This window comes from Cucurbita maxima, unplaced genomic scaffold (genome assembly GCF_002738345.1).
Source record: "Cucurbita maxima cultivar Rimu unplaced genomic scaffold, Cmax_1.0 Cma_Scf00027, whole genome shotgun sequence".
Lineage (NCBI taxonomy): Eukaryota > Viridiplantae > Streptophyta > Magnoliopsida > Cucurbitales > Cucurbitaceae > Cucurbita > Cucurbita maxima.
Genome location: NW_019272043.1, coordinates 264,950 through 289,232, shown reverse-complemented (window position 1 = coordinate 289,232; position 24,283 = coordinate 264,950). Strand labels below are relative to the sequence as shown.

The 24,283-nt window shown below is 35.2% G+C and overlaps 4 protein-coding genes and 6 non-coding genes across 12 annotated transcripts; 9 read left to right on the top strand and 1 right to left on the bottom strand.

Annotated features, from left to right (window-relative positions):
• The first annotated feature begins 527 nt into the window (after positions 1-527).
• On the top strand, positions 528-4,923 carry LOC111499825 (UDP-galactose/UDP-glucose transporter 5B). Its single transcript, XM_023151515.1, has 11 exons — positions 528-985; positions 1,413-1,526; positions 1,650-1,742; positions 1,869-1,934; positions 2,048-2,146; positions 2,446-2,525; positions 2,719-2,831; positions 3,793-3,881; positions 4,001-4,087; positions 4,160-4,228; positions 4,348-4,923. Exons 1-11 carry the CDS (start codon positions 890-892, stop codon positions 4,504-4,506), a joined length of 1,065 nt encoding a protein of 354 aa, XP_023007283.1. The 5' UTR covers positions 528-889; the 3' UTR covers positions 4,507-4,923.
• An 857-nt stretch (positions 4,924-5,780) lies between these two features.
• Positions 5,781-5,852, top strand: TRNAH-GUG. The gene has a single exon. It is a non-coding gene; the product is annotated as a tRNA-His (tRNA).
• An 81-nt stretch (positions 5,853-5,933) lies between these two features.
• On the top strand, positions 5,934-6,005 carry TRNAH-GUG. The gene has a single exon. It is a non-coding gene; the product is annotated as a tRNA-His (tRNA).
• Positions 6,006-6,086: 81 nt separating this feature from the next.
• TRNAH-GUG lies at positions 6,087-6,158 on the top strand. Its single transcript has one exon. It is a non-coding gene; the product is annotated as a tRNA-His (tRNA).
• Positions 6,159-6,239: 81 nt separating this feature from the next.
• On the top strand, positions 6,240-6,311 carry TRNAH-GUG. The gene has a single exon. It is a non-coding gene; the product is annotated as a tRNA-His (tRNA).
• An 81-nt stretch (positions 6,312-6,392) lies between these two features.
• Positions 6,393-6,464, top strand: TRNAH-GUG. Its single transcript has one exon. It is a non-coding gene; the product is annotated as a tRNA-His (tRNA).
• Positions 6,465-6,545: 81 nt separating this feature from the next.
• TRNAH-GUG lies at positions 6,546-6,617 on the top strand. Its single transcript has one exon. It is a non-coding gene; the product is annotated as a tRNA-His (tRNA).
• A 240-nt stretch (positions 6,618-6,857) lies between these two features.
• On the top strand, positions 6,858-10,597 carry LOC111499870 (DNA repair protein RAD51 homolog 4). Of its 3 annotated transcripts, none has more exons than XR_002721020.1 (10): positions 6,858-7,010; positions 7,108-7,187; positions 7,252-7,367; positions 7,476-7,557; positions 7,757-7,891; positions 9,140-9,253; positions 9,337-9,427; positions 9,847-9,917; positions 10,009-10,182; positions 10,345-10,597. XR_002721020.1 is itself a non-coding variant. In XM_023151580.1 (10 exons), the coding sequence occupies exons 1-10, from the start codon at positions 6,923-6,925 to the stop codon at positions 10,381-10,383; spliced, it is 966 nt and encodes a 321-aa protein (XP_023007348.1). In that variant the 5' UTR covers positions 6,858-6,922; the 3' UTR covers positions 10,384-10,597. The 3 variants fall into 3 exon arrangements, 1 of the variants encoding a protein (XP_023007348.1); XM_023151580.1 differs by having other exon boundaries at positions 10,033-10,182; XR_002721021.1 differs by lacking the exons at positions 7,252-7,367; positions 7,757-7,891; positions 9,140-9,253; positions 9,337-9,427 and having other exon boundaries at positions 6,903-7,010.
• A 1,956-nt stretch (positions 10,598-12,553) lies between these two features.
• Positions 12,554-13,887, bottom strand: LOC111499586 (protein SODIUM POTASSIUM ROOT DEFECTIVE 2-like). Its single transcript, XM_023151178.1, has 3 exons — positions 13,339-13,887; positions 13,159-13,234; positions 12,554-12,890 (listed from the first exon to the last, which is right to left on the bottom strand). The coding sequence occupies exons 1-3, from the start codon at positions 13,780-13,782 to the stop codon at positions 12,700-12,702; spliced, it is 711 nt and encodes a 236-aa protein (XP_023006946.1). The 5' UTR covers positions 13,783-13,887; the 3' UTR covers positions 12,554-12,699.
• Positions 13,888-19,744: 5,857 nt separating this feature from the next.
• Positions 19,745-22,129, top strand: LOC111499914 (exocyst complex component EXO70H1-like). The gene has a single exon (XM_023151640.1). It carries the CDS (start codon positions 20,148-20,150, stop codon positions 22,026-22,028), a length of 1,881 nt encoding a protein of 626 aa, XP_023007408.1. The 5' UTR covers positions 19,745-20,147; the 3' UTR covers positions 22,029-22,129.
• The last annotated feature ends 2,154 nt before the right edge of the window (positions 22,130-24,283 follow it).

Below are 24,283 nucleotides of genomic sequence, written 5' to 3'. Positions count from 1 at the left end.
TAAATATTAAAATTCTACCAATATCAAACAACACTAATTATTTACCTATTAAATTAACCTACCAAATTAATACGATATAAAAGTACAAAAATGACCTTTGGAATTTAGTTTTTTAAGGCAGGTTCGTTTTTATATGTTTTATTATAATTTAATCTGACTTTTAAAAATGTTCTTCTTTTAACTATATAACTCTAATTCTAATTGGCCGATCATAATATTTTAAATACAAATTGAAATTTACTCGTTTATAATATTTTATAATCTTTATTTAAATTAAAAAAAAAGTATTTTTAATTAGAAATTTTAATTCTATACATTTATTTATTTTTTATTTGAAGTTCATAAAACACAAATTTAAAAAATATTTAATTAAAAGGTCAAACTAGGAAATGCGTGCCATAAAACCCTATTGTTTCAGTTTTATTCTGAAGATCAGTGATGGGTCCCACAAAGGCATTTTAAAAAATGTAATTATTTAAAAGTTTTTAAAATTATTATTAAATTTTAACCCCAAAAAAGAAAAAAAGAAAAAACATTGAACACAGAAGCAAATAACAGAGCGAGAGAAAGACGCCGGAGAAACGATTTTCTGTAATGACCTTTTTGGGCCTTTTTTTTCCTACACGCAGTTCCCCTCGAATCTCTGTGATCCGAAATCGTCGTCCGTTGCATTAACCGGTCATCTTCAACCTCTACCCATTCTTCGCCGCGTCGACACTTTGCTCACAGGTTCAGCTCTGCATCTCTGAGCTTTACGGCTGTAATGGGTTTCTTCTTGTTGTTCTTCTTCTTCTGCTGCTGTTCCTCTTGATTTTGGAGGAATGGAATCGATGTTCGTCGAGAATCGGAAAATAAAGTAAAGTAAGTAGCAGTAAATTATTGTTCGGTTATGGCCGAACCTAGCGATAAAGATCATAAGCTATGGAAAGGGGTAGTTGCAGTAGCTGGAATCATGACTACCCTTGTCACCTATGGAGTCTTACAGGTTACTTTTACAAGATTATTTCATGTTTTTGTCTCTTTGCTTTTTCGCTGTTCTTGTAGAATCTTCTGTTATCTATCCGTCGGAAAATTTGTGTTTATGGTATCATCCCAGTTTGATATTGGATCGAATCAACACTTTTGAATGTTTTAATTCATAGATTAGCTCAAGATTTTGGGCGTTTGTGGGTATTGTTTACATTCAATCGCCTTTCGTTTTGCCTTTATCGGTTGTTGATGCATGATTTCGCTGTATCTATTCTGGTTTTAACAGTAATGTAAATAGGGAAATTTGTAGAGAAACAAGAGAGTATGAACACAGAAACCTTTTCGATTAATATCATAGTAATGTCAGACGTTAATGCCTGATTTTCTTTTGTGACACTTGAATTGGTAAGTGATTTCAAGCTCTCTTTGGCCGGGATTTGCAGGAAAAGATCATGAGAGTTCCATATGGGGAGCATAAAGATTATTTCAAGCACTCCTTGTTTCTTGTTTTTTGTAATCGTATCACTACTTCTGCAGTTTCTGCAGGTGTTTTACTGGTAAGAGCTTATAATTGGATACTTCCTGCAATTGGTTATCATGTCAAGGACTCGAACATTGCTATTAGATTCATAGTACTTCCTTTTCTGGAGTTTCTATTGATTCTCTTGATGTATATATAGGCAAGTAAAAAGACAGTGGACCCTGTCGCTCCAGTTTATACGTACTGCCTTGTTTCGATAACAAATATACTGACAACCACGTGTCAGTACGAGGTAATCTGACTTGTTAGATATGAATGTGTATATCTATATATTCATCTTCTACTGTCTAAACTGTTAATCATTGTTAGTTGATATATTATCCAGTCATATTGGTGATTTGTTCGTGGTTTTCTATAGGCGCTTAAGTATGTCAGTTTTCCAGTTCAGACTCTGGCAAAGTGTGCTAAAATGATACCTGTCATGGTGAGAGTATTTGATTTTCCTTCAGTTTGTAGTGGAGGGGCATCTTTGTTGATTGAATTGGGCAATGGATTCTAGACTGACTAATTGTTTTAATGGTATCCATTGTTATACAGGTGTGGGGCACCATCATTATGCAAAAGAAATATAAGAGTCATGATTATTTGCTGGCTGTTCTTGTGACCCTGGGTTGCTCGATATTTGTTCTCTATCCGGTAATGCTCTCGTTGTTGTCACCAGCTTTTTTGGTTCTTTTAAGAATTTGTATGAGATGGGGAATGAATTGGTCGCATCCTGCCTCGACTTTTGGTACTAACTCATGGATTAAACCACTTACTACATATATGGCAGCTAGTGTTGAAGGTTCTTATATAGTGGATCAGATATGACGATCAACTACGTTGTGAATGAGCAATTATAATACTTATGAATTATGTTTTTGTTTCTCTGTTGTTAATCCTGAAACCCTGAATCCATTAACAGACGATTCGTTACTTTTTCTCCCCAATTGTAGGCTTCAGCTGATCTTAGTCCATACGATAACGGAAGGGAAAGCACGGTTTGGGGTGTCTCACTTATGGTTGGTTATCTTGGGTAATAATTTGTAACTCATTGTATTGTTGTCGAAGGATGATAGATTATTTTTCCTTTAATTTTGCATTTTACGTTTAAAACTATCATGGAAAATGGTAGAACACTACAGAAAAACTTTAACGCTCGAGAAAATAAGCATACAGAAAGTATTTATTGGCTTCAAAAGATTTCTAATACCCAATGCATTTAACAGGTTTGATGGCTTTACAAGCACATTCCAAGATAAACTTTTCAAAGGCTATAATATGGACATACACAACCAAATTTTCTATACAACTTTGTGTTCGTGCATTCTTAGTTTGACAGGTCCGTCCCTATTCTTATTATATACCCGGTAAAAACTCACTTTTTCCTTTAATGATTCATTCCAATTGATTTGGAGGATACTTTGTGGATTGCAATGCTTCGTATTTTGCTTACTGTGGTTGAATGTTTAGAAGAAACTTCATGGGGCTACCTAGTGGTCAAGAGGTAAAAAAGGGTAAAAATTTTGGGTTCGGTTCCCTGGGTGATTTAGGAATAAGGATGTTATGCCTATGATATTGTAATCCTATTTGTCCCATGATAACCTAGACAGCTCGAAGGTGGGCTGGTTCCCTCTCGACTTTAAATCTGAGCACCCCAAAAGTCTGTTTGTACAAATGATCTAGGCTTGTATTTGAAGTTTCCCTGAGGTTGGTAAGGCGAAATGGGGCCACCCTAGCCCATTGAGTGCTTTACCTCAGGCCATCGACATCTTACGCTCTATTGAAATAGATTTCGCTGAAAACCAGCTATGTCCGATCTTGGTTGACCTTTCACCCCTAGCCACAAGTCATCCCCATATTTTGCCACGAGGGGTGTTTCCATGAGTTTAGTTGAGTATTGCGTAGCCCTACTTATGATATGAAAAAGAGGAAAAAGAATAACGTTTAGGAGAGGGAGAAAAGAGCATTAGTTATGTTGAGCGTTCATATAAGATTGACAATCAGAACTTGTTTCACAAAATTGGAACTCTCACCTTCAGATTATGAGATAATGGGGGTCCAAAGCAACACGTATACTAGGAAATGGACGTTGGGGAAGCGATGTTAGGCCGTTGGACGTTGGATTATTTCATTCTGAGATCGAAATTCTCTGCTGTGAAGGAGATTTGGCTTAATTGATCAAATCTATTCTTTTCTAACCTGCATAGTACTGTGTAGTATATAAACTGCAAAAGTTCCATTTTTTGCTCCTTGATTTCTACTTAATTGATACTCATTTCAGTCCTTTGCTTTGTAATTAGGTCTTATAATACAAGGCCATCTACTTCCTGCAATTGATTTTGTTTATGTTCACAAGGATTGTTTCTTTGACATAGCATTTCTCTCCACTGTGAGTAACCTGTTCGATTTTATGTTGTTCCTCTTCGCATTCATACTCATTTCATTTGATTGTTAAAGAGTCTTAGCTCGAATACGTGGATCATGAGCATTACTAATGTTGTCTCCCAGGTAGCAACTGCTAGTCAGTTTTTTATTTCTTACACAATTCGCACTTTCGGAGCTCTGACCTTTGCCACCATAATGACAACAAGACAGGTTAGCTCTTAAATCCTATGAACTTGTCATGTTTCTTATCATGCTGAACCATACTCTTTTTTTTGGTTGAAGTTGGTCAGCATCATGCTATCTTGTGTATGGTTTTCTCATCCTCTTAGCTGGGAACAGTGTATTGGAGCTGTAAGTCATAGTTTCAACCCTTTGTCTTCGTATTCGTCTTCGTCAACGTTTTATTGGACCTTTTTGACTCTCTCAATGACAACTTGCGTGTGTTTTTTTTTTTCAAAAATCATGTTCAGGTTTTGGTCTTTGGTTCGATATATGCTAGAAGCTTCCTGAGAAATGCACCTCAGAAACCATCAACTTCCGAAACGGTAGAGAGCCGATCTTCAAGCCCCACGACCCAATTGTCAAGCCCCGGGAATCGATCGTCAAGCCCCATGAAGGAGGGTCCATGATTGGTTGGTTTTGTGGTGCATTTACCATGTGATAGTCGTTCATAAGTTCTGGTCTGGACTGGTCCTCACTTTTATGCCTTTTGTTGCACATTTCAAAAGCCAAAGACAAGTAGAATTAGTATAGATTTGTAGGTTCCCCTCCTGAAAAATTGTTGATGGATACATGCTGAAGCCAGTTTTCATTTCCGTGTTGATTACGTTCGATACGATAAAACATATCTGTCTGTAATGACTTTTCAAGTGCTTAAAAACCGGTTTTAAGCACTTGCTAAATCATTATAAACAGACCACATGTTTCCTTTGCAGGATGGGAGTAGATTAAATTTTACGACAAGGAAAAGGAGGGGGAGACCATTGTTCCTAATTTTTCTTAAATTAAAAGATAGTAAAGTTTCAATTTATATGGGTGTAACGTTATATTTTGGATTTCTGAGCATGATAGTGCAAGTACAAATGCATTCATAACGTGGAATATGTATGCTTCTATATGTATTTTCGAAACTGTATCAGTTCAAGCTCATCTCTAGCAAATATTGTCTATTTTGGCCTATTACATATCACCGTCTCACGTTTTTTTAAAATGCGAAGAAGATTTCAAATCCTATAAGAAATGTCTCGTTCCCTTCTCTAATTTATTTGAGATCTAACAATTCACTTTACTAACATGTATGACTCTTATGAAAAATAATACTATTGAATGGGAAACAATTACTTAATACTCTAAGAAATATGATTATCATTGTTAAAACTTCAAGATAAGTTTTTTTTTTTTTAATTTTAATTTTATTATTTTAAAATTTTCAATTTAGTCCTTTATCTTTGCCAATTTTTGGTTGATGATAAAAGTTACATAAATATACATTCAATGATTTGGTAAAACTTTAGAGGGTAGGAAAAAAAATTAAAATTTTTTATCAGTATATTAATTTTTTTTTTTTTAGTGAGAAATTAACACTATCCTCTCTTCAATGACATTTTTCGTTTTTAAAATTTTTTCCATTAGATTAATTTATATAAATAATTCGCTCCTTCACCTGACGAGAATGAAATGGAAAGATTGTTATAATCTCCTCTTGTATAGGGATTATCTATAAAGCGGGTCCTTTTGAATGCATTCAGACAGAAAGGCTGACATAAGGTCTGGTCGCATCAATCAGCTCGCTTGGGAACATGTCTTCTTAGGGCTCCCCTGAAACGCTGGAAGAAGAAATTCACTGTCGAACCCTAACTTCTCTTTAATCAAAATAAAAAAATGAAAAACGCAAATGAACAAGGTGGCTGTAGTTTAGTGGTGAGAATTCCACGTTGTGGCCGTGGAGACCTGGGCTCGAATCCCAGCAGCCACATAAATTAGCTTATGCAATTTTTTAATCAAATTGTAATTAGTTAATTTTACCATATTTACTACTAAACCGTACATCAACTACGTGGCTGTAGTTTAGTGGTGAGAATTCCACGTTGTGGCCATGGAGACCTGGGCTCGAATCCCAGCAGCCACAAAAATTAGCTTATGCAATTTTTTAATCAAATTGTAATTAGTTAATTTTAGCATATTTACTACTAAACCGTACATCAACTAAGTGGCTGTAGTTTAGTGGTGAGAATTCCACGTTGTGGCCGTGGAGACCTGGGCTCGAATCCCAGCAGCCACAAAAATTTGTTTATGCAATTTTTTAATCAAATTGTAATTAGTTAATTTTAGCATATTTACTACTAAACCGTACATCAACTACGTGGCTGTAGTTTAGTGGTGAGAATTCCACGTTGTGGCCATGGAGACCTGGGCTCGAATCCCAGCAGCCACAAAAATTAGCTTATGCAATTTTTTAATCAAATTGTAATTAGTTAATTTTAGCATATTTACTACTAAACCGTACATCAACTACGTGGCTGTAGTTTAGTGGTGAGAATTCCACGTTGTGGCCATGGAGACCTGGGCTCGAATCCCAGCAGCCACAAAAATTAGCTTATGCAATTTTTTAATCAAATTGTAATTAGTTAATTTTAGCATATTTACTACTAAACCGTACATCAACTAAGTGGCTGTAGTTTAGTGGTGAGAATTCCACGTTGTGGCCGTGGAGACCTGGGCTCGAATCCCAGCAGCCACAAATTTTAGTATATTACCTATTTATTATTAATCGAAGTATTATACTAATTAGATATATTAATAGTTTTTTCCGTAAAATTGATTGCAATAATAAAGTGGCTGTAGTTTAGTGGCGAGAATTCCACAGCATTGGAGACCTTGGCTCGAATCCCAGCCGCCACAGTTTTAGTACTTTACCTATTCTTAAAATAAATTTGAGAATTTTTTTTTTAATGAAGGTTAATGGAACCGTGACGTGTAAATGGTTTTCCCTGTGCCCTAAAACAGGAAACTTAAAAGTGGAAAGGCAGAGCACGAAGAAGAAAAATGGCGCCATTAAAATCTCTGGAGCAGCTTCACCCAATCATAGACACTACTTTTCAGAGCTTTTGTGCTTCACACGGCATTTTCACTGGTATTGTCTACTTACTTCGATATGATTCCGATTCCGTATGAAGAACCCCATCATTTCTGATGGAGTGGTTCCGTTTTGTGTTTTTTTTTGCCGCTAGTGGAGGATTTCCTCATCCATGACCTCTACGTTTTAGCTGCTTTCGCCGAGCAACAGCCCGAGTCAGAGAAATTGAAGCAGGTTAATCAATTGTCACGTTGATCTTTTTTACGCTTGTGTTGTACTGATTTGTCTGAGTAAACAGGGGATTACCCAAATCCTTTCTGTAATTAATGCTGAGCGACAGCCATGGATGAACGGTTTGGAACTTTTGGAAGATGCTCGAGAAAATAAGCATTTTCTATCCACTGGTTTTGAAGGGTATTTTTACTTTTAGGCTCAATTACTTGTGTTTTGTTTGACTGCCATGAATGCCGATTCTATTTCTTTTGGATGGTTGATAAAAAAGTTTTCGTCGCGAAATACTAGGGTTGATACTTTGCTTGGAGGTGGGTTACGTGAGGGACAGTTGACGGAAATTGTTGGGCCATCTTCTTCTGGTAAAACTCAGGTGAGGTCCATTTGAACGTGATTGAAATGTTTCTTCCTGAATTTTGTTATGGAACTGTTGGATTTTTGGGTTAGAAATTTGGTTCCTAATTTCTACAATTGGGTACTTCAATTATTTCTCTCAGCCTGTTTAACATGCCACTGGTACTTCATTAGTTTGCTTTGTATATGATATGCTTTAACTTTTTTATTATGGTAAGGTTTGCCTGCGAGCTGCTTCAAATGTGGCAACGAACTACAATGCAAAGGTTTTCTACTTGGACACAGGGAATTCCTTTTCACCCCAACGCATCTCAGGCTTTGTTAATTGGAAATCCGGACCTTCCATAGCTCGGGTAACTAAAATAAGTGCTCCTGTTGGACTTGTTTTTCCTTTAAGATCGGAAAATAACCGATATCTTCGAGTCATTGTGGTTTAAGGATTATAGGACAGAGAATATCCACTTTAGCCACCCAAAATTCCAATCATATACCTTCCACCATTGTTATAGAACATGGCAACAACTCAAGTAGTTCTGGCTGGTAGCAACTTAAGCTGTTCAACAAACCAAACAATTCTTTACGATATTCGATTCTTCTAAACCTTAAACAATCTTATAATGTTATGGTGTAGGTAGTAAGGTATCCAAATATTTTGAGATTGCTGAAAGCTGAGAAGAATCAGATATTGTACTGATTTGTTTGACATTCTATATTGATATGTTGCTGAATTTCTGAGTTTCTGCTTATTGAGGATTGTTGGTGAGGAGTCCCACATCGGCTAATTACGGAGATGATCATGGGTTTATAAGTAAGGAATACATCTCCATTGGTATGAGGCCTTTTGGGGAAACCAAAAGTAAAGCCATGAGAGCTTATGCTTAAAATGGACAATATCATACCATTGTGGAGGGTCGTGATTCCTAACATGGTATCAGAGTCCTGCCATTAACTTAGTCATGTCAATAGAATCCTCAAATGTCGAACAACTATTGACATCCTCAAATGTCGAACAAAGAAGTTGTGAGCCTTGAAGGTGTAGTAAAAAAGTGACTCAAATGTCGAACAAATGGTGTACTTTGTTCGAGGGCACCAAAGAAAGGAGTTGAGCCTCAACTAAGGAGAGGCTGTTTGAGGGCTCCATAGGCCTCAGACAAGGCTCTATGGTATACTTTGTTCAAGGGGAGGATTGTTGGTGGGGAGTCCCACATCGGCTAGTTAAGGAGATGATTATGAGTTTATAAGTAAGGAATACATCTCCATTGGTATGAGACCTTTGGGAGAAACCAAAAGCAAAGTCATGAGAACTTATGCTCAAAGTGAACAATATCATACCATTGTGGAGAGTCATGATTTCTAACACTGCCCGCCGGGATTGCTTGAGTTGTTGATGGCTCTGGCTGATTTTCCGCCAACGTTCTGTGAGATTCTCCATAACAATGGCTAGAGGTTAAAGATTGCCTTCATTTCCCTTCTTTTTGGAACTTATTCAGATATTATCTATGGATTAGATTAAGATTTACAGTTCTAACTTCCAAGTTTATATTTTGTGGAAGCTCCAACTTCATTTAGTATTCTATTTGGCTCTTAAATCCATTTCGTAGACTGGGCAGAACATGCTTCAACAAGTAATGAGCAGCATTTCATGCCACTCTGTGTACGACATTTTCGCATTCTTTGATGTTCTGCATCAGCTTGAATTCAATTTGAGATCCCAGGTTCACATTAGCATGCATTAGTTGATGAATTTAACCACAGTGTAACTTTTTCAATGCCAATTAACAAACTACAATCATATCAGACGTGCAAAGGGGATCGAAGAGTGCAGTTACTGATAGTAGATTCGATTTCTTCACTAATTACACCTATCCTTGGTGGAAGTAGTTCACAGGGTACGCATGATTGGATGTAGATCACTGTACATCCTTTGTATATGCATAATTTGTCAAGCTTGATTGAAAGTACATGTGCAATTTTTTAGGTTCTTTAGACAATACAAAGACATGGCAATGTTACTCAGCAAAGGAATTCTGTGTATTACATATATATGTGCTTAGGCAAGATATTTCTGATGGTTTATTCATGACTATGATAATAGTTGTCATATGTGTAGTGATTCGATCTTGAACATTTGTTTCTTTGTTCGCTTGGGTTGTCATTTCAGAGTTTATTCACTTGTACGTACAATTCTATGGTTTTAACAGGATGGTTATTAATTTAATGTTGCTGAAGTAGATGCATTAAAAAGAATTTTATATGTAAGACTTAAATACACAAGGAAAGAAGGTTCATCCTTGATGCGTATGTACAGGACATGCTTTGATGGTATCTGCTGGATCGCTATTGAAGAAAATAGCTCATGAATATAATATTGCAGTACTAGTAAGTTTTCACTTGAAATTGCTTCTGTTACGAGATTTTTAATTTATCTAATAGAGAATGAATTAAGCACTTGTTTTGTGTCGACTTCCAGTAACATGTAAGTGTAATGCCAAAGGTAATAAACCACACGGTGGGTGGAGATAGAGGTACTTCAAAACCTGCCTTAGGACAGAGTTGGAAGAGTGTTCCACACGTGAGGCTTCAGCTTTCCCGAGATCCAGGGAGCAATGTCTGCCAAGCTTCAATATTAAAACACTCATCCATGGTATGTTCCTTTAGGCACACGCATCACTGTGCACATCTGCAAAGTTTTTCTGCTTACATTCTTCTTAGGGTTATGTAACAATAGAGCTTTGGATCTTTTTTAGTAATGATTTGATTCATTGATCATAAAAACTGAATAACTTGTATAATTCCATTACCTCAGGCATCTGGTATGACTGCAAGATTCGTAATTTATGAATGAAAAGAAGGAACTTCTCGTACAATGAACTAGAAAATGGCAACCCAACTGGGTCTCTTTACTCAAATGGGATATGAAGGTATGTACAAAAACTGGAATTTTGCTAGTTGTTTCTGGTTGCTTCTCTGTGAACTCTCTGTATGCGTAGGACAGTTTTGTAGACAATGATGATGAATTCAAATATTAATTTGCAATTTGGTTCTTGTTTATTTTTACTTACCCAGGGGAAAAAAAAAAAAGGCATAATAGATTAGTAAATCCCACCACTAGCAAATATTGTCTCTTTGGGCCTTCCCTTTTGAGTTTCCCCTCAAAATTTTTAGAAAGTTTTTATTAGGGAGAGGTTTCCACACTCTTATAAGAAATGTTTCGTTCCCCTCTCCAACAGATGTGGGATCTTACAAAGTTTCTATTAGGGAGAGGTTTCCACACTCTTATAAGGAATGTTTCGTTTCCCTCTCCAACAGATGTGGGATCTTACAATCCATGTCCCTTGTGGCCCAGCATCCTCGCTAGCACACCGTTCGATGCCTGGCTCTGATACCATTTGTAATGGCCCAATCCCACGTTGCATATATTGTCTTCTTTGGGCTTTCCCTTTTGGGCTTCCCCTCAAGGTTTTTAAAACGCGTCTACTAGGAGAAGTTTCCACACTCTTATAAGGAATGTTTCATTCCCCTCTCCAACCGATGTGAGATCTCACAATTTCAGAAATTGCGCCGAACTAAATATGACGATATTCCTCAAACCAAACAAATATACAATCCAAAAGCCATGCACTGTTATTAACCTCTTCTGTTCTATTTTTCTTATTTTTGCCGCCTAAGATTTAGGCTATGAGTTTAAAGAGTTCATAGGAAGAAAGAGATTAGTAAGATTAAAAGAAACTCTTGTCGTGTCTGTGTGGAAGATTATCATAAAGTTTGAAGCAAAGATAGTACTGAAAACCCAATAGGGAAGAAGATGACCCACCATTGTGAAAGTTGAAACCGACTTTGGAGCAATAGCAACACCTTGTTGTCCTTGTCTGGTTCACCATGGCTGTGGGTCATCTTCACCAGGGGTGGGAGTGTGTACCCAAGTTGGGTGTTTTTTTGTCCAAAAATGGCTGTTTAGAGACAGTGATATTCAGAATGTTGTTAGTTAAAAGCGTGAAATGATCCATCCAGCTGCAGACAAGAAGAACAGAAGCAAAAGAAAAGAGAAGTATTTTGTTTGAGTGCCCACCCACGAACGATTGCTTCCGCATGCCATTCATTTCTCACTATTTGGAAGCTTTTGATCATCTTTTCTCTTCCACGTCTCCTACTCCATGTTCTTTCCCACTACAATCTCTTCTCAAACATAATCATCACCAACAATCTTCAATCCACCACTCGATTTAAAAATTGTATTTCGAACTTATATCAAACGGTCGTTAATTATATCTTAATGCTTATACTATTCGATACACATGAGATGACTCCCTTTCTCCTTGATTCACAGAGATAAAATGGAGGATTGGTGCCAACAGTTCATCACGAAAGAAACGACTCAATGAGTCAAGATCACTAACTAATACTAATAGAATGAAAAAGAAATGTATTTTCTATATAGTTTCTCTAGTTCCGTTGCTATAGTGGGGTCTATGCAATCAATGAATTATATAGATTTTCCTTCAACACAACATAAATCATTGAAAGCATCTTGACGCCCACCAAAACACAAAAGTCGGAGTCTTTCAGAAAATGGATTCCTATTCGAATAGTGCATAAACCACATGGATAAGCTCACACTAATCCATCAATTTTGGATCCAATTCGAAATTTTTTTTGGGAGGCATCAGGAAGGAATTGGGATGTAATAATATTGATTCACACATACAGGGGAAAAAAAAATCTCTATTGCTTCAAACACTGTACCGCAAGATAGGGATTGATTCAAACACTGTACTGCGAGATAGGGATAGATAAAGAGGAAAAAACGAGGATTTGACCTAGTACTTTTGATCAAAAAATCAATCTGATCTATTTTGTACCTGTCTCAATGAAAAATGACGTAGTAAAAAACCTATGGGACTTGAGAAAGGATCGAATGTAGTAAAAAAGAAATAAAAATGACGTAGAAGAGCTCCGATTCCATATGAATGAAAACATAACCAACCTGTATCGATCGAGTATAAACACAACAAAGATTTAATCTCAAAACAGCCGGTCATACTTTTTCTTTATTCTCAAATCTAAACAGGGACATGCAAGAGTACAGAAACAACTTCATCACAGAAAAAACAATAAAATTTACATACAAACGAACCCCAGATGGGATTTTTGCTTTGATTAATTAGAATGTTCTTGTTGTTGATGATGATGAACATTGTGGCGTCGAAGACGAAGATGAAGAAGAAAAACTTGGCGATGGCCAGAGCTCAGCATGTTTAACTTTGGACACACTGGCCAGCACATCCACAGGCCTCACATCTCCAATAATGGTCACTTTCTTTGTCGTGAAATCCACACTAAATGATATCACTCCTGCATCATTATCAACACTACTCATTCAAATCCAAAATTTAATCAACTATCTACCGGTTAGATGAACACGACTCTCCACAATGGAATGATATTGTCCCCTTTGAGCATAAGCTCTTGTGATTTTGCTTTGGGCTTACTCAAAAGGCATCATTATCAATGGATATAGTATTTTTTTTATTATACACTCAGGATCATTCCCTAAATTAGTCGATCACTCTCATCCAACACATTCTAGTTTGAAATCCACACAAAATCCTTGTAAAATTACCTTCCATCTTGGAGATATGCCTTCTCACCTTCTTTTCGCAGCCTTTGCAGTTGAGTGACACCTTCAAAACCACCACCTTTCCAACATGAACAACACAAAAATAAGCCCAACAACAAAGGGTTTATAAGCATTGTTCATAAAGATATGAAGAAAGATCAAAAGAAAAAGAATTGTTCATACACGAGAGTATGCTGAAGAAGAAGTTTTCAGAACAGGGGATTCAAGAACAGAGGAAGGAGATTCATGGACACTTAACGAACGACTCAACGAAGAATCTTTCTTAGAACCATGGCTCATCATGGCCGGCGCCTGAGAAAAAACCTCAACGGCGGTTGCCGGAAGCCAGTTAATGAACGGCGAATCGCCCAACAGATAACGAGAAGAAGAACCAGAAACAGAGCTGTTCTTCAAATCATCCATATCCGCACAGCTTTTTCTTCGTAAATCGATATGATCCTTTCGATTCACAGAGGAAAAACTCGTACTCTTTCTGGGCTTTTCAAAATGAAGCTGCCCTTTTCTCCAATCGTCAGAATTGACATCTCCGGCGACCGGACGGCAGCCAAAGCTTGAACGAACCGCCGTGGAAGCTCTGGATTTGCAGAAAAGGTCAAATCTTTTCATCTTGGGGATTGAAAGAATGAACACTGTCTCAGAAATTTAGAGTAATTAAATGTGTTGATATGAAAATGAGAGCTAAAAAATTGCTTTTAAGCAAAGAGAGAAACGGAGAAGGAAGGAGGAGGGACCCATGAGAAATATATATATATATATACATACATACATATATTTTAATATAATTATATTGTTTGGGAGGTAGGTTTGGAGATAATAAAATTTTATTTTATTTTTGATGTGACATGATTACTACCACTCCTAAGAACATGAAGAACATGGAGTTATGTTTTATTATATGGTATTATTTTTGGAACATAATGCATTTTTGTTATTAAATAATGACATTTTTCTTGTGGGTATTGTTTTTCTTTCTAATCCCAAGTGTGGAATTTAAAAATTAATAATTTTGAAGGAAAAAAAAAAACTAATAGTCAATCTTAACTGTCATTAGGTCAAAATTTAGTCAATATGTTGACTTGTTTTACCTACTTTATTCTCTCTTGAATAATTGTGTCTGGTTGCCAACTTTTTTTTTATTATTTAATTTTGTTTGTTGTTTTTTTTTTTTATTATTTATTTCTTATATTCAATTTTGTTGTTCATGACAATAAAATTGAACACGGACACAAACTTAAATTGCGAAAAAAATCAAAAGGTAAATAAGTTGGAAAAATGTCATATACATAATGAAACTAGATCATTGAACATAATCGAAAGACTAAGGTTAAGATTTAATATTATAGTTAAAATTGGACAATAAAAAAACCAAACCGAAGGAGACTAGAGAAATTTAGGTTGAAGCTTGAATTCACATGATTGTCCTCGTAAAGAACATGCGCCCTACACTCCCCCAGTTCGTGTGATCATGATTCATCTCAATCTGGTTGTTTTTCTCGAGTTTGAGAGGGTAAATTCTTCATCATTCTTAAATCTCTTATCGACCTAAATTCTATGTAGTAATTTAAGAACTAAAATCGATGTAAAAGCATCCCGCCAACGTGCACAATTTTTCTTTTTTAAAACAAAATTAACCTTTAACTAATAAGTGTTAGTAAGAAGTTAATTATGGACAAAGCAAAATGAGGGAAGTTTTTGGTGTAATTCATTTATTCCAAAATACAATAATAATTAAATTTAGTAAAAACAACTATTATTATTATTATTTAATTTTTACATCACTAGGGAAATGACCGCATAGCAACCGAGATGTCCTGGGTTCGACTCGCTTCTGGTGGACTTTTTGCGTTTATTTTTCTCACTTTTTTCTTAATAAATATCTTGACAGACCCATTTTTGAAGCCCAGCCTATTAACATCTTTAAAAGCCCGAATTAATCGATCATTAAATATAGACTTAACTCAACTCTTATGCACATAATTGTCGAATTTTAATCGGTTAAACTATGTTTAAATTGATTAAAATATAAATATCTAAAAACTAAACGAAATCTATATTTAAAATAAAATTACAAAAATACCCATTAACTACGAGCGTTATTACAATTACGCTCCTAAAATTTGAATATGATCGATTAACTCGTTGCACTTTGTCAATTAATACAAGGGAGTAATTAAAAATGCTTAATAAAATGTATGAGATTAATAGATTAAATTAAAACCTCATAATTTAGAGCAAATTAAAAAAAAAAAATGTTGATATGGAAAGTCAATGAGGCTACTCATTTGGGCGGCCATCTGGGCCCATCGTTTCATCACATTAATCCCTCATTGCTGACGTGTGACAAAGTTTATCTATTTATTTATTTATCACATTAATCCCTAATTGCTGACGTGTGACAAAGTTTATATATTTATTTATTTATTGGTTCGCTTTGACAAAGTCTACGTGGTGGTGGCCACGTTTATTAATATGTAAAATTAGGTATTTCCTTTTTCTTTTTCTTTTTTTCTTTTTCTAAAATNTTTATAATTAACGAATCCGTAAAGTATCGTTTGATATTTTGTTCTTTTTGTGATGAGAAATGAGAATTTGTGTACGTTGATTGATTGTCTTCGGGCTTGGAGTTGGTTGTGGTTCGTCGGTTCAAGGAGAGTAATGGCGGTAGTTTGATCATACATGTTCCTATTGTTCTGTATTTTTTTTTTCTTGATTTGTAGAGTTTGATGCGCGTAGTCAGTCGGTCTGCGAATCACTGCCATCTCTGCTTTTTGACAAAATTTTCTCTCTCTACAAATCCAACTTTTCATATTCTCTCTCTAGAAAATTATTTTATTATTGAAGAATTACTATTTGTCAAATATATGAATTATTTATATTTTAGTTTCTTGCGGCTAAATTAATAAAAACTTTACCCTCACAAAAGTATAATGTGTATTAATACTCTTATATTTATAAAAAAAAAATTAAAAGTATTTTAAACTTTTTTTCTTCTAAATTCATATCAAATTTTTTTAAAAGTATTTTAAAAATACATAACTTTCAACGTGTTTAAAAAGTTGAAAAAAATAAAAAATTTAAAAATGATTTATAAGTATTTTTTTATAAATGTTAGGAGGGTTCATAGTTCAATTTATATTAACTTTAAATAATTGACTTTTTTTTAAAAAAAAATGGAGGATCTCATTTCAAAAAAAAAAAAAAAAAAAAAAAATCAAAATAACACTTTGATTCCCACACTTAAAAAAAAACTATGATTAATTAAAATTATTCCGAGAATAAATTTATTATTAATTTTAAAAAAAATTAGATTATATTAGTTTTTTCTTTATAAATTTTGAAAGTCTTTTATCCCATTCAAATTATTATTATTTAACTCCAAAAATTAATTTATTTTAAAATTTATTAAAAGTACAAACATTAAAATATTATTTTAACTTTTTAAGTATTATTGTTGGTGTGTTTCGTAATTGGATTGATTTTAATTTTTAAAAAAACATACCAAAAATAAATACACGCCAAAAACAAACAATACCATAAATCTAATTTCCTTGTTTTTTTTTTTTAAGAAAAAAAAAAGGAGAAAAAACGTAAAGCTGTCACTAATCATGCTTTCATATTAAATGTGGTAATTAATTAAATTAATTAAAGTTTAAGCACATATACAGCACATTATTGGTTGAAAGTCATGGTAAAATGAAGTAAAAGCGTTGGCATTGATTCTTACGTGGACCAATTAAAATAGAATAAAGAGTTTATAATACATCTATTAGAGATTCGGGTCTAAAACTTGTTACATACCGTCCCAAATACAACCATCAACATTTTTTCCCTTTAGATAAATGAGACGGGAGATGAAATTATATTTTCCATCTTTGTTCGATCACACCTATATATATATATATATATATAATTGATAAAATAAAAAAATAAATCGGTTAATTTTAAAACTCATTTAAAATAAATACTATGTTGTAGTATTAAAATTTAATTTTTTAAAAACTATGATAGTACGACTTATCAACTTCTCCATATAAATAGTTATATACTGTGAGCCGTTGTTGTTACTCTCTTGCTTGCATATGTAACGTTTCTTTCAAAAATCTCTCTCTACCCTCATTTTCTTAAATCGAGGTCAGAAGTTTGAGTATAGGCGACATAAGAACGAATTGACTTAACTCACTTGTCGTTGGAAAGTGAGTGCCGCACAATCGCAAGTTCGCTGCTACCAAAAATGCAATTGTAATAAGTGGTATCGAAAAATGAAAATTATAAAATAACTATTTTTAAAGGAATAATAAACGGTAAATAAAATCTTAATCTCTTAAAAATAAATGGAAAGTTTTGTGATGATAGAGATGGAGAAGACTTTTATCTCTCGGTTCTACCTTGTGTACATCTCTAAATAGATTCATCCCGACTCCAATCTTTTCAATATATTATTGGATTTTCTAATTCAAATAATGATTTTTTTATAATCTTTTCAATATATTTAAATTAAAATTTCTATGGTATTATAAAATATTAAGTATATAAAATTTACAAATAATAAATTAATTAAGTTTAATAAATATAGTATCAATACAATTAATTAATTTTAATTAGTCAATTTGTGACATCCAGTTTTCAAGTACCCCAAATGATTGCCACGTGGCTTGTGTTCAGGGCCACTCTTATTTGAATTTGTTTTTTTTTTTTTTATAGTTCAAATTATTTATCTTTTTTGTTCTTCATTCATCATTAAAATATTAAATTTTCATCCCTTCAACGAGGGTAAATGTGACATTTTCAGATTAGAAATTAACTATTAATATTAGATAACAATTTAAGTCCACAGCTAACAGATATTGTTCACTTTAACTTCGAGAGAAGTTTTCACACTTTTATAAGAAATGTTTCGTTCTTTCTCCAACCAATATAAAATCTTACAAGATATCATGTAATTTATATATATATTATTCACGAGGTAAATTTTGAATATAATTGTGAAACTTTAATATATATATATAGTTTAGTTGACATTAAAAGTTGAATTATATTTTTATATATAATTTGGGATTCAATTATTTATAGTTTCGAGGGAATAGATATTCAATTTCGATGCAAATAAAAAGAAATAATATTTGCATCTCATAAACAAAATTTTAAATTAAAAATTATCCAAAATTTTAAATTTCAAATAAAACGCGCATTTATAGGAATTGGTCAATTTTTGGCTCATATGCACACTGAATACATTTATGATTATAAAATCAGAAAATTAATTAAAATCTCTTTTTTTTAATTAATAAAAATATTTACGTTAAAATTTTAAAAAGTGTTTAAACGTTTCAAAATTGTATTAATATTAAAAAAAAGATTAAAATATGGCGGGAAAATAGGCTTAATAATTTAAAAAATAAAAATAAAAAAATGGGTTTATTAGTTTAATTAAGGAAGCATAGGACATGGAATAAAAAACAGGGAATGAGTCTCAAACGGTTTGAGTGTGTCTAACTGTAAACAGACAAAGGCCAACATTTAAGTTAGATTATATTTTAGGAAGAGGAGAGGAAAATGTTGAATTTTCAAATTGGATTAAAAATATTAAACCAAATTAAACAATAATAATTTGACTTTATTAAAAAGTTCAAGAACAAAGAGCCCAAAAAGGGTGGCAAAAGAAGGAGGCGTAACATTTTTTTATTTTTTTTTTATTTTTTATTCATTTTATGATTGGACTTTCCAATTATAGAAGTTGAAAATAATAATTTAATTATTATCTTTAATATCCAATTCTTTTGCACGTGAAATTTTCTTTGTAAAATATTTTAATGTCATTCAAATCATTTAAATAATAATTATTCAAACTCATAATTAGGTCCAAGCCCTTCTTTGTGGAATGCGAGGCTGTGAGCAAAATCATATATTAGGAATTAAATCATTTTTATTTGTCATTTTTTTTAGATTCAATTATAATATAATTTAAATTTCCATAATTTTAATATATACAATTAGAATAATAAGAAATTAATCTTTCCATAAACGTCAATTTTTATAATAACCTTATGGGCAAGAAATTTGAATTTTGCGGATTATTATTCATTTATTGAATTATACTAAAATTCACTTTTGAGCTTTGGTTCATATTACTTTCCAATTTCAACACTTTTCCTTCTATAAGATATCAATTAATAAAAATGTGGTATCTCACCCTTCACCTCCCTCGTGGAGGCTCGTGTTTGTAACAATTCAAGCCCACTACTATGAAATATTGTTTGTTTTGACCCATTACGTATCGTCATTAGTCTCCAAGTTTTAAAATGCAAATGTTAGGGAGAGATTTTCACACCCTAGTAAACAATGTTTCATTTTTCTATGCAACCGAGGTGGGATCTATGGCGATTTTGTTATTCTAACAGAGTTTAATGGTTAAGGAATTGAACTAAAAGTTGAGAGACCAGTTCGTGCATCTTAAAAAATACTAAAAATTAAACCACAAGGAAGTTTAAAAATTGGAAAAAGTGGACTTTGAAGGAAGAAAACTTGGGATTAAAGGCGTGTAGTAGAAAAGTCCAAAGAGCAAGGCGGTCGGCCGTCTCTTCCTATTTTGCATTTATTTGGACCAAAAGCAAAAGAAGGAGGCCTACACCTATACTCTGACACCCCCGCACGCAACCGAAAACAAACAAATAAATGCCTTTGTAGAATCCACTAGCACAAGAACAGAAACTACTGCTCCACTTTCCTCTTTTTACACTACAAACAACAATGGAACCACAAAAAAGAATCCCCCTTACTCGGTTTCTCTTTCTTCCCTATTTTCGTCTATAAGTACCCCTCCAGCTATCCATTTCCCCCATCAAAATTCCCTTCAAGAAACCTCTAATATCACCCACTTCCAGAAAATTCTACGCGGATTCCTTTGGTTTCGTTTCATTTCTGAATTGGATCAGTTTTGGATTTTCCCTTGTTTGAATTCCTACTTACAATCGATGCCGCAGAAGGGAATGAGGACTGTGTTCTTCAAATCTCCACCTTCTTCTATACCGAGTACGCCGCCGTCGTCTCACTCGTCTCGCCCCACTTTGTCGGATTCTATGGTGGAGGAGACAATCGAAGTTGCAGAGTCGTTTGTGGCGAGGTGGAGACCTGATCTTGTCGCTGCTGGTTCTTTGTTTCAAGGGGATGACCGCGAGGAAGCTCGGCAGTTTATTAAAGCGGTTAAGAATTTACATACTGCCATGCACTGCCTTGCTTCTCGGCATTCGTCATCGGAGAGGCTTGTGCGTGCTCATGATTTGATGAGGGTTGGGATGGAGAGGCTTCAGAAAGAGTTTTACCGGATTTTGTCTGTGAATCGAGAGTATTTGTATCCGGAATCGGTTTCCAGCGTCCAATCGCCGATGACGGTTTCGGCTAGGTCCAGTGTTTCTGATTTTGAGGTGGAATTGGAAGATGAGTTCCGGTTTGCTAACGAATCAATTACTGAGGTCGAGCGAGTTTCGATGTCGGCCATGGCGGATTTGAAAGCAATTGCGGATTGTATGATCTCCACTGGCTATGGCAAAGAATGCGTCAAGATTTATAAAACTGTGAGGAAATCGATTATTGACGAGAGTCTCTACAATCTAGGGATTGAGAAATTGAGTGTCTCGAAAGTTCAGAAGATGGATTGGGAGGTTTTGGAGATCAAAATCAAAATCTGGTTGAGAGGTGTGAAAACCGCAGTGAAATCTTTGTTCGAAGGAGAGAGAATCCTTTGCGATCACGTTTTCTCCGCTTCTGTTCCCATTAGAGAATCGTGCTTCGCTCAAATTTCCAAGGACGGTGCGATGATTCTGTTTGAATTCCCAGAACTAGCGGCAAAATACAAAAAAACTCCCGAGAAAATTTTCATTACCCTAGACCTTTACGAAGCCATAGCCGACCTCTGGCCCGAGATCAATTATATTTTCTCATCCACAGCAACATCAATGGTACAGTCACAAGCCGTCAATTCACTGATCAAACTCGGACAGAATATTCGCACATTAATCGCCGACTTCGAAATGGCTATTCAGAAAGAATCATCGAAAACGCCTGCTCCAAAAGGCGGAGTTCATCCACTCACTCGCTACGTGATGAACTACATTTCGTTCCTCTCGGATTACAGTGGAATACTCAACGACATTATGGCCGATTCGCCTCTACCAACACAATTATCAATGCCGGAATCATACTATGGAACGCCAAAACAAGATGATAATCCGATTACCTTACATTTCGCTTGGTTGATCCTCGTCCTCCTCTGCAAACTCGACGGCAAAGCAGAGCATTACAACGACGTCGCTCTCTCGTACTTGTTCCTAGCGAACAATCTCCGGTACATCGTCGACAAAGTCCGCAACTCAAATCTCAGATTCCTCCTCGGCGATGAGTGGATTGAGAGGCACGAGTCGAAGATCAAACTCTACTCCTCAAAGTACATGCGCATTGGATGGAGCGGAGTCTTCTCATCGCTACCGACGGACGTTGTAGCAGAGATCTCGCTGGAGGATGCAAGAGAATCATTCAGAAATTTCAACAGAGCTTTTGAAGAAACTTACAGAAAACAGACCTCCTGGATCGTTCCCAATCAAAAGCTTCGCGATGAAATAAAAATCTCCTTGGCGAAGGAACTCGGGGATTTATACGGCGAGTTTTACGCGAGGAATCGGGGTCGTGCGAGGCGAGTTTCCGGGTCGGATCCAGTGGTCAGACTTTCCCCTGATGATTTGGGTAATTACTTATCGGATCTTTTTTACGGATTCGGATCCGAAAGTGTAGGGAGCGTGTCCTCGTCCTCTTCATCGTCCCATTCCTCGCCGTCTTCTCGAGGGAGATTTGTCCGTTGAGACGTGGACGGCGGCCGGCTGTGATGTGATACATTTATTCATGTACATCAAAATTCTTTCCATTTTTACAATAAATGAGAAATCAAATAATTGTTGGTCCATCCTTTTCCAAAGCTCCTTCTTAATGGGCCGCCCTCGTTCAACAAAGCCCATTTCTACGTTAAACCTTTAACTGGGCCTCTCAATTCAAGCCCATTAGCTTTTCCCCTAAATGTGACACGTCAATATGTCCAAGTAAGCTAGGTTCAATTTGGCCAATAAAAAAAGCTAGCCATAATTAGTTTACCTAAAATAGATTTGAATAATTCATTAATAATTATCATTTAATTAATCTTTATTATTGGCTGGTTATTGTCAATTATTATTGTATAATCTTTAACTACGCCTCTTAACTTATTTTGATCATTATTATTTTGTACTTTCACCTTTTTAGATCAAATAATAATAATAATAATGTAATTACATTGAAAAGATTTAAAATTATATAGAGACTAAATAATCCGAATTCGTAATTTGCCTTGTTTTCCCGACTTGACATCGTAGCTCTGAAAACTCACATTGGTTGGAGAGGAGATTTTTCGAAGCATCCTTTATAACGGGGTGGAAACCTTTCCTTACTATGCGCGTTTTAAAAATCTTGATAGAAAACTTGAAAGGAAAAGCCAAAAGATGACAACATCTGCTAGTAGGCACTTAGGCTATTACAAATGTTATCCGAGCCAAATATCGAGAGATGTGCCAGCATGAGGCTGAGCCTTGAAGGGGAGCAGACACAGGGCAGTGTGTTAGCAAGAACGCTGGGCCCGAAGTTGGATTGTGAGATCCCACATTGGTTGGGGAGGAGATTTTTTTGAAGCATCATTTACAAGGGAGTGGAAACTTATCCTTAGGAGGAGATGCGTTTTAAAAACCTTGAGAGAAATCCTTAAACGAAAAGCTCAAAGAGGATAATAACTAGTAGCGATGGGCTTAGATTGTTAGAAATGGTATCAGAGCTAGACAGCGAACGATGTGTCACCACGGAGGGTGGACACAAGGCGGTGTGCCAACAAGGATGTTGGGCCCTAAAGAGGGTTGGATTGTGAAATCCCACATATGTTGAGGAAGAGATTTTTGAAGCATTCTTTATAAGGGCATGGAAACCTCTCCTTAGCCGACGTTTTAAAAAACCTTGAGGGGAAGCTTGAAAGGGAAAGCCCAAAGATGACAATAGCGATGAGTTTGAGTTATTACAAATGGTATCAAAGCTAGATACCGAACAATATGGCAGCGAGGAGGTTGAGTTCAGAAGGGTAGACACGAGGCAGTGTGTCAGAAAGGACGCGGGGTCTAGAAGGAGGTTGGATTGTGAGATCTCACGTCGATTGAGGATGAGATTTTTCAAAGCATCATTTATAAAGTTATAGAAACGACTCCCTAGTAGACACGTTTTAAAAATCTTGAGGAGAAATTAAAAAACAAAAGCCCTAAGAAAACAACATATGTTAACATGGACTTGAACCGTTACAGTAGCAATATGACAGACCCGACACGACAATAAAAGCGGTAGAAAAGGGAAGCTGAGAGAGTAAATGCAAGGAGGGTAATGGGTGCAAAGAAGCAGCTGGCTATGGGAAGGGAGATAGAGATGGAAACATGGAGTGGGTGGGGGAGAAGAAAGAAAGGGATTGTAAAAATCAAGTGCTTTTTGGTGCATTAAGTCGAAGCCAAGCCCTCTTTTTTGGCGCATGCCCTTGCCTCTTGTTCCCCCTCCTTTAATTCCCCCTTCAACTTGGATTTCTATTTTTCCCTACCCAGTACCCAACTTGACTTCCCTTTTGTCCCTTATTATTCCTTTCTTTCGACTCCAAAACTAGGTTGTCGGTGAACCATATCGATATCGATATCGATACCCTAAATTTATATATCAATACCCATAACTCATAAAAATATTTCGTTTTCCTCTCCAACCGATGTAAGATCTCACAGTAAAATTTCATCTATCCTTAACGAGACAATCATAAATAGCTAAGGGATTCTTTTTTCTTTTTTCTTTTTTAATAAAAAATAAGTAAATTGATAAAACCCCATATCCCCAATTAATCAAATAATTATCCCATAAGTTTATATTTATAATAACTAATGAATTTCTTTTTTTGCTCGAGCTACACCCGAGTTCTTGATTATGAACGAGTATAACTCGGTAGCTATCAAGCACGTTGATTTTTCAACCTTTTTCAGCTATATCAATTAGAAAACGTATGGGGATGGATTAT

Coding starts and splice junctions, on each gene's coding strand:
- LOC111499914 (XM_023151640.1), top strand. CDS start 20,148: ATGCCGCAGAAGGGAATGAGGACTGTGTTCTTCAAATCTCCACCTTCT.
- LOC111499586 (XM_023151178.1), bottom strand. CDS start 13,782: ATGAAAAGATTTGACCTTTTCTGCAAATCCAGAGCTTCCACGGCGGTT. Junction 13,235..13,338: donor CTTCTTCAGCATACTCTCGT/GTATGAACAATT, acceptor CATGTTGGAAAG/GTGGTGGTTTTGAAGGTGTC. Junction 12,891..13,158: donor GCATATCTCCAAGATGGAAG/GTAATTTTACAA, acceptor ATAATGATGCAG/GAGTGATATCATTTAGTGTG.
- LOC111499825 (XM_023151515.1), top strand. CDS start 890: ATGGCCGAACCTAGCGATAAAGATCATAAGCTATGGAAAGGGGTAGTT. Junction 1,527..1,649: donor TTTCTGCAGGTGTTTTACTG/GTAAGAGCTTAT, acceptor ATGTATATATAG/GCAAGTAAAAAGACAGTGGA. Junction 1,743..1,868: donor CAACCACGTGTCAGTACGAG/GTAATCTGACTT, acceptor GGTTTTCTATAG/GCGCTTAAGTATGTCAGTTT.
- LOC111499870 (XM_023151580.1), top strand. CDS start 6,923: ATGGCGCCATTAAAATCTCTGGAGCAGCTTCACCCAATCATAGACACT. Junction 7,368..7,475: donor CTATCCACTGGTTTTGAAGG/GTATTTTTACTT, acceptor GCGAAATACTAG/GGTTGATACTTTGCTTGGAG. Junction 9,918..10,032: donor AATATAATATTGCAGTACTA/GTAAGTTTTCAC, acceptor GTAATGCCAAAG/GTAATAAACCACACGGTGGG.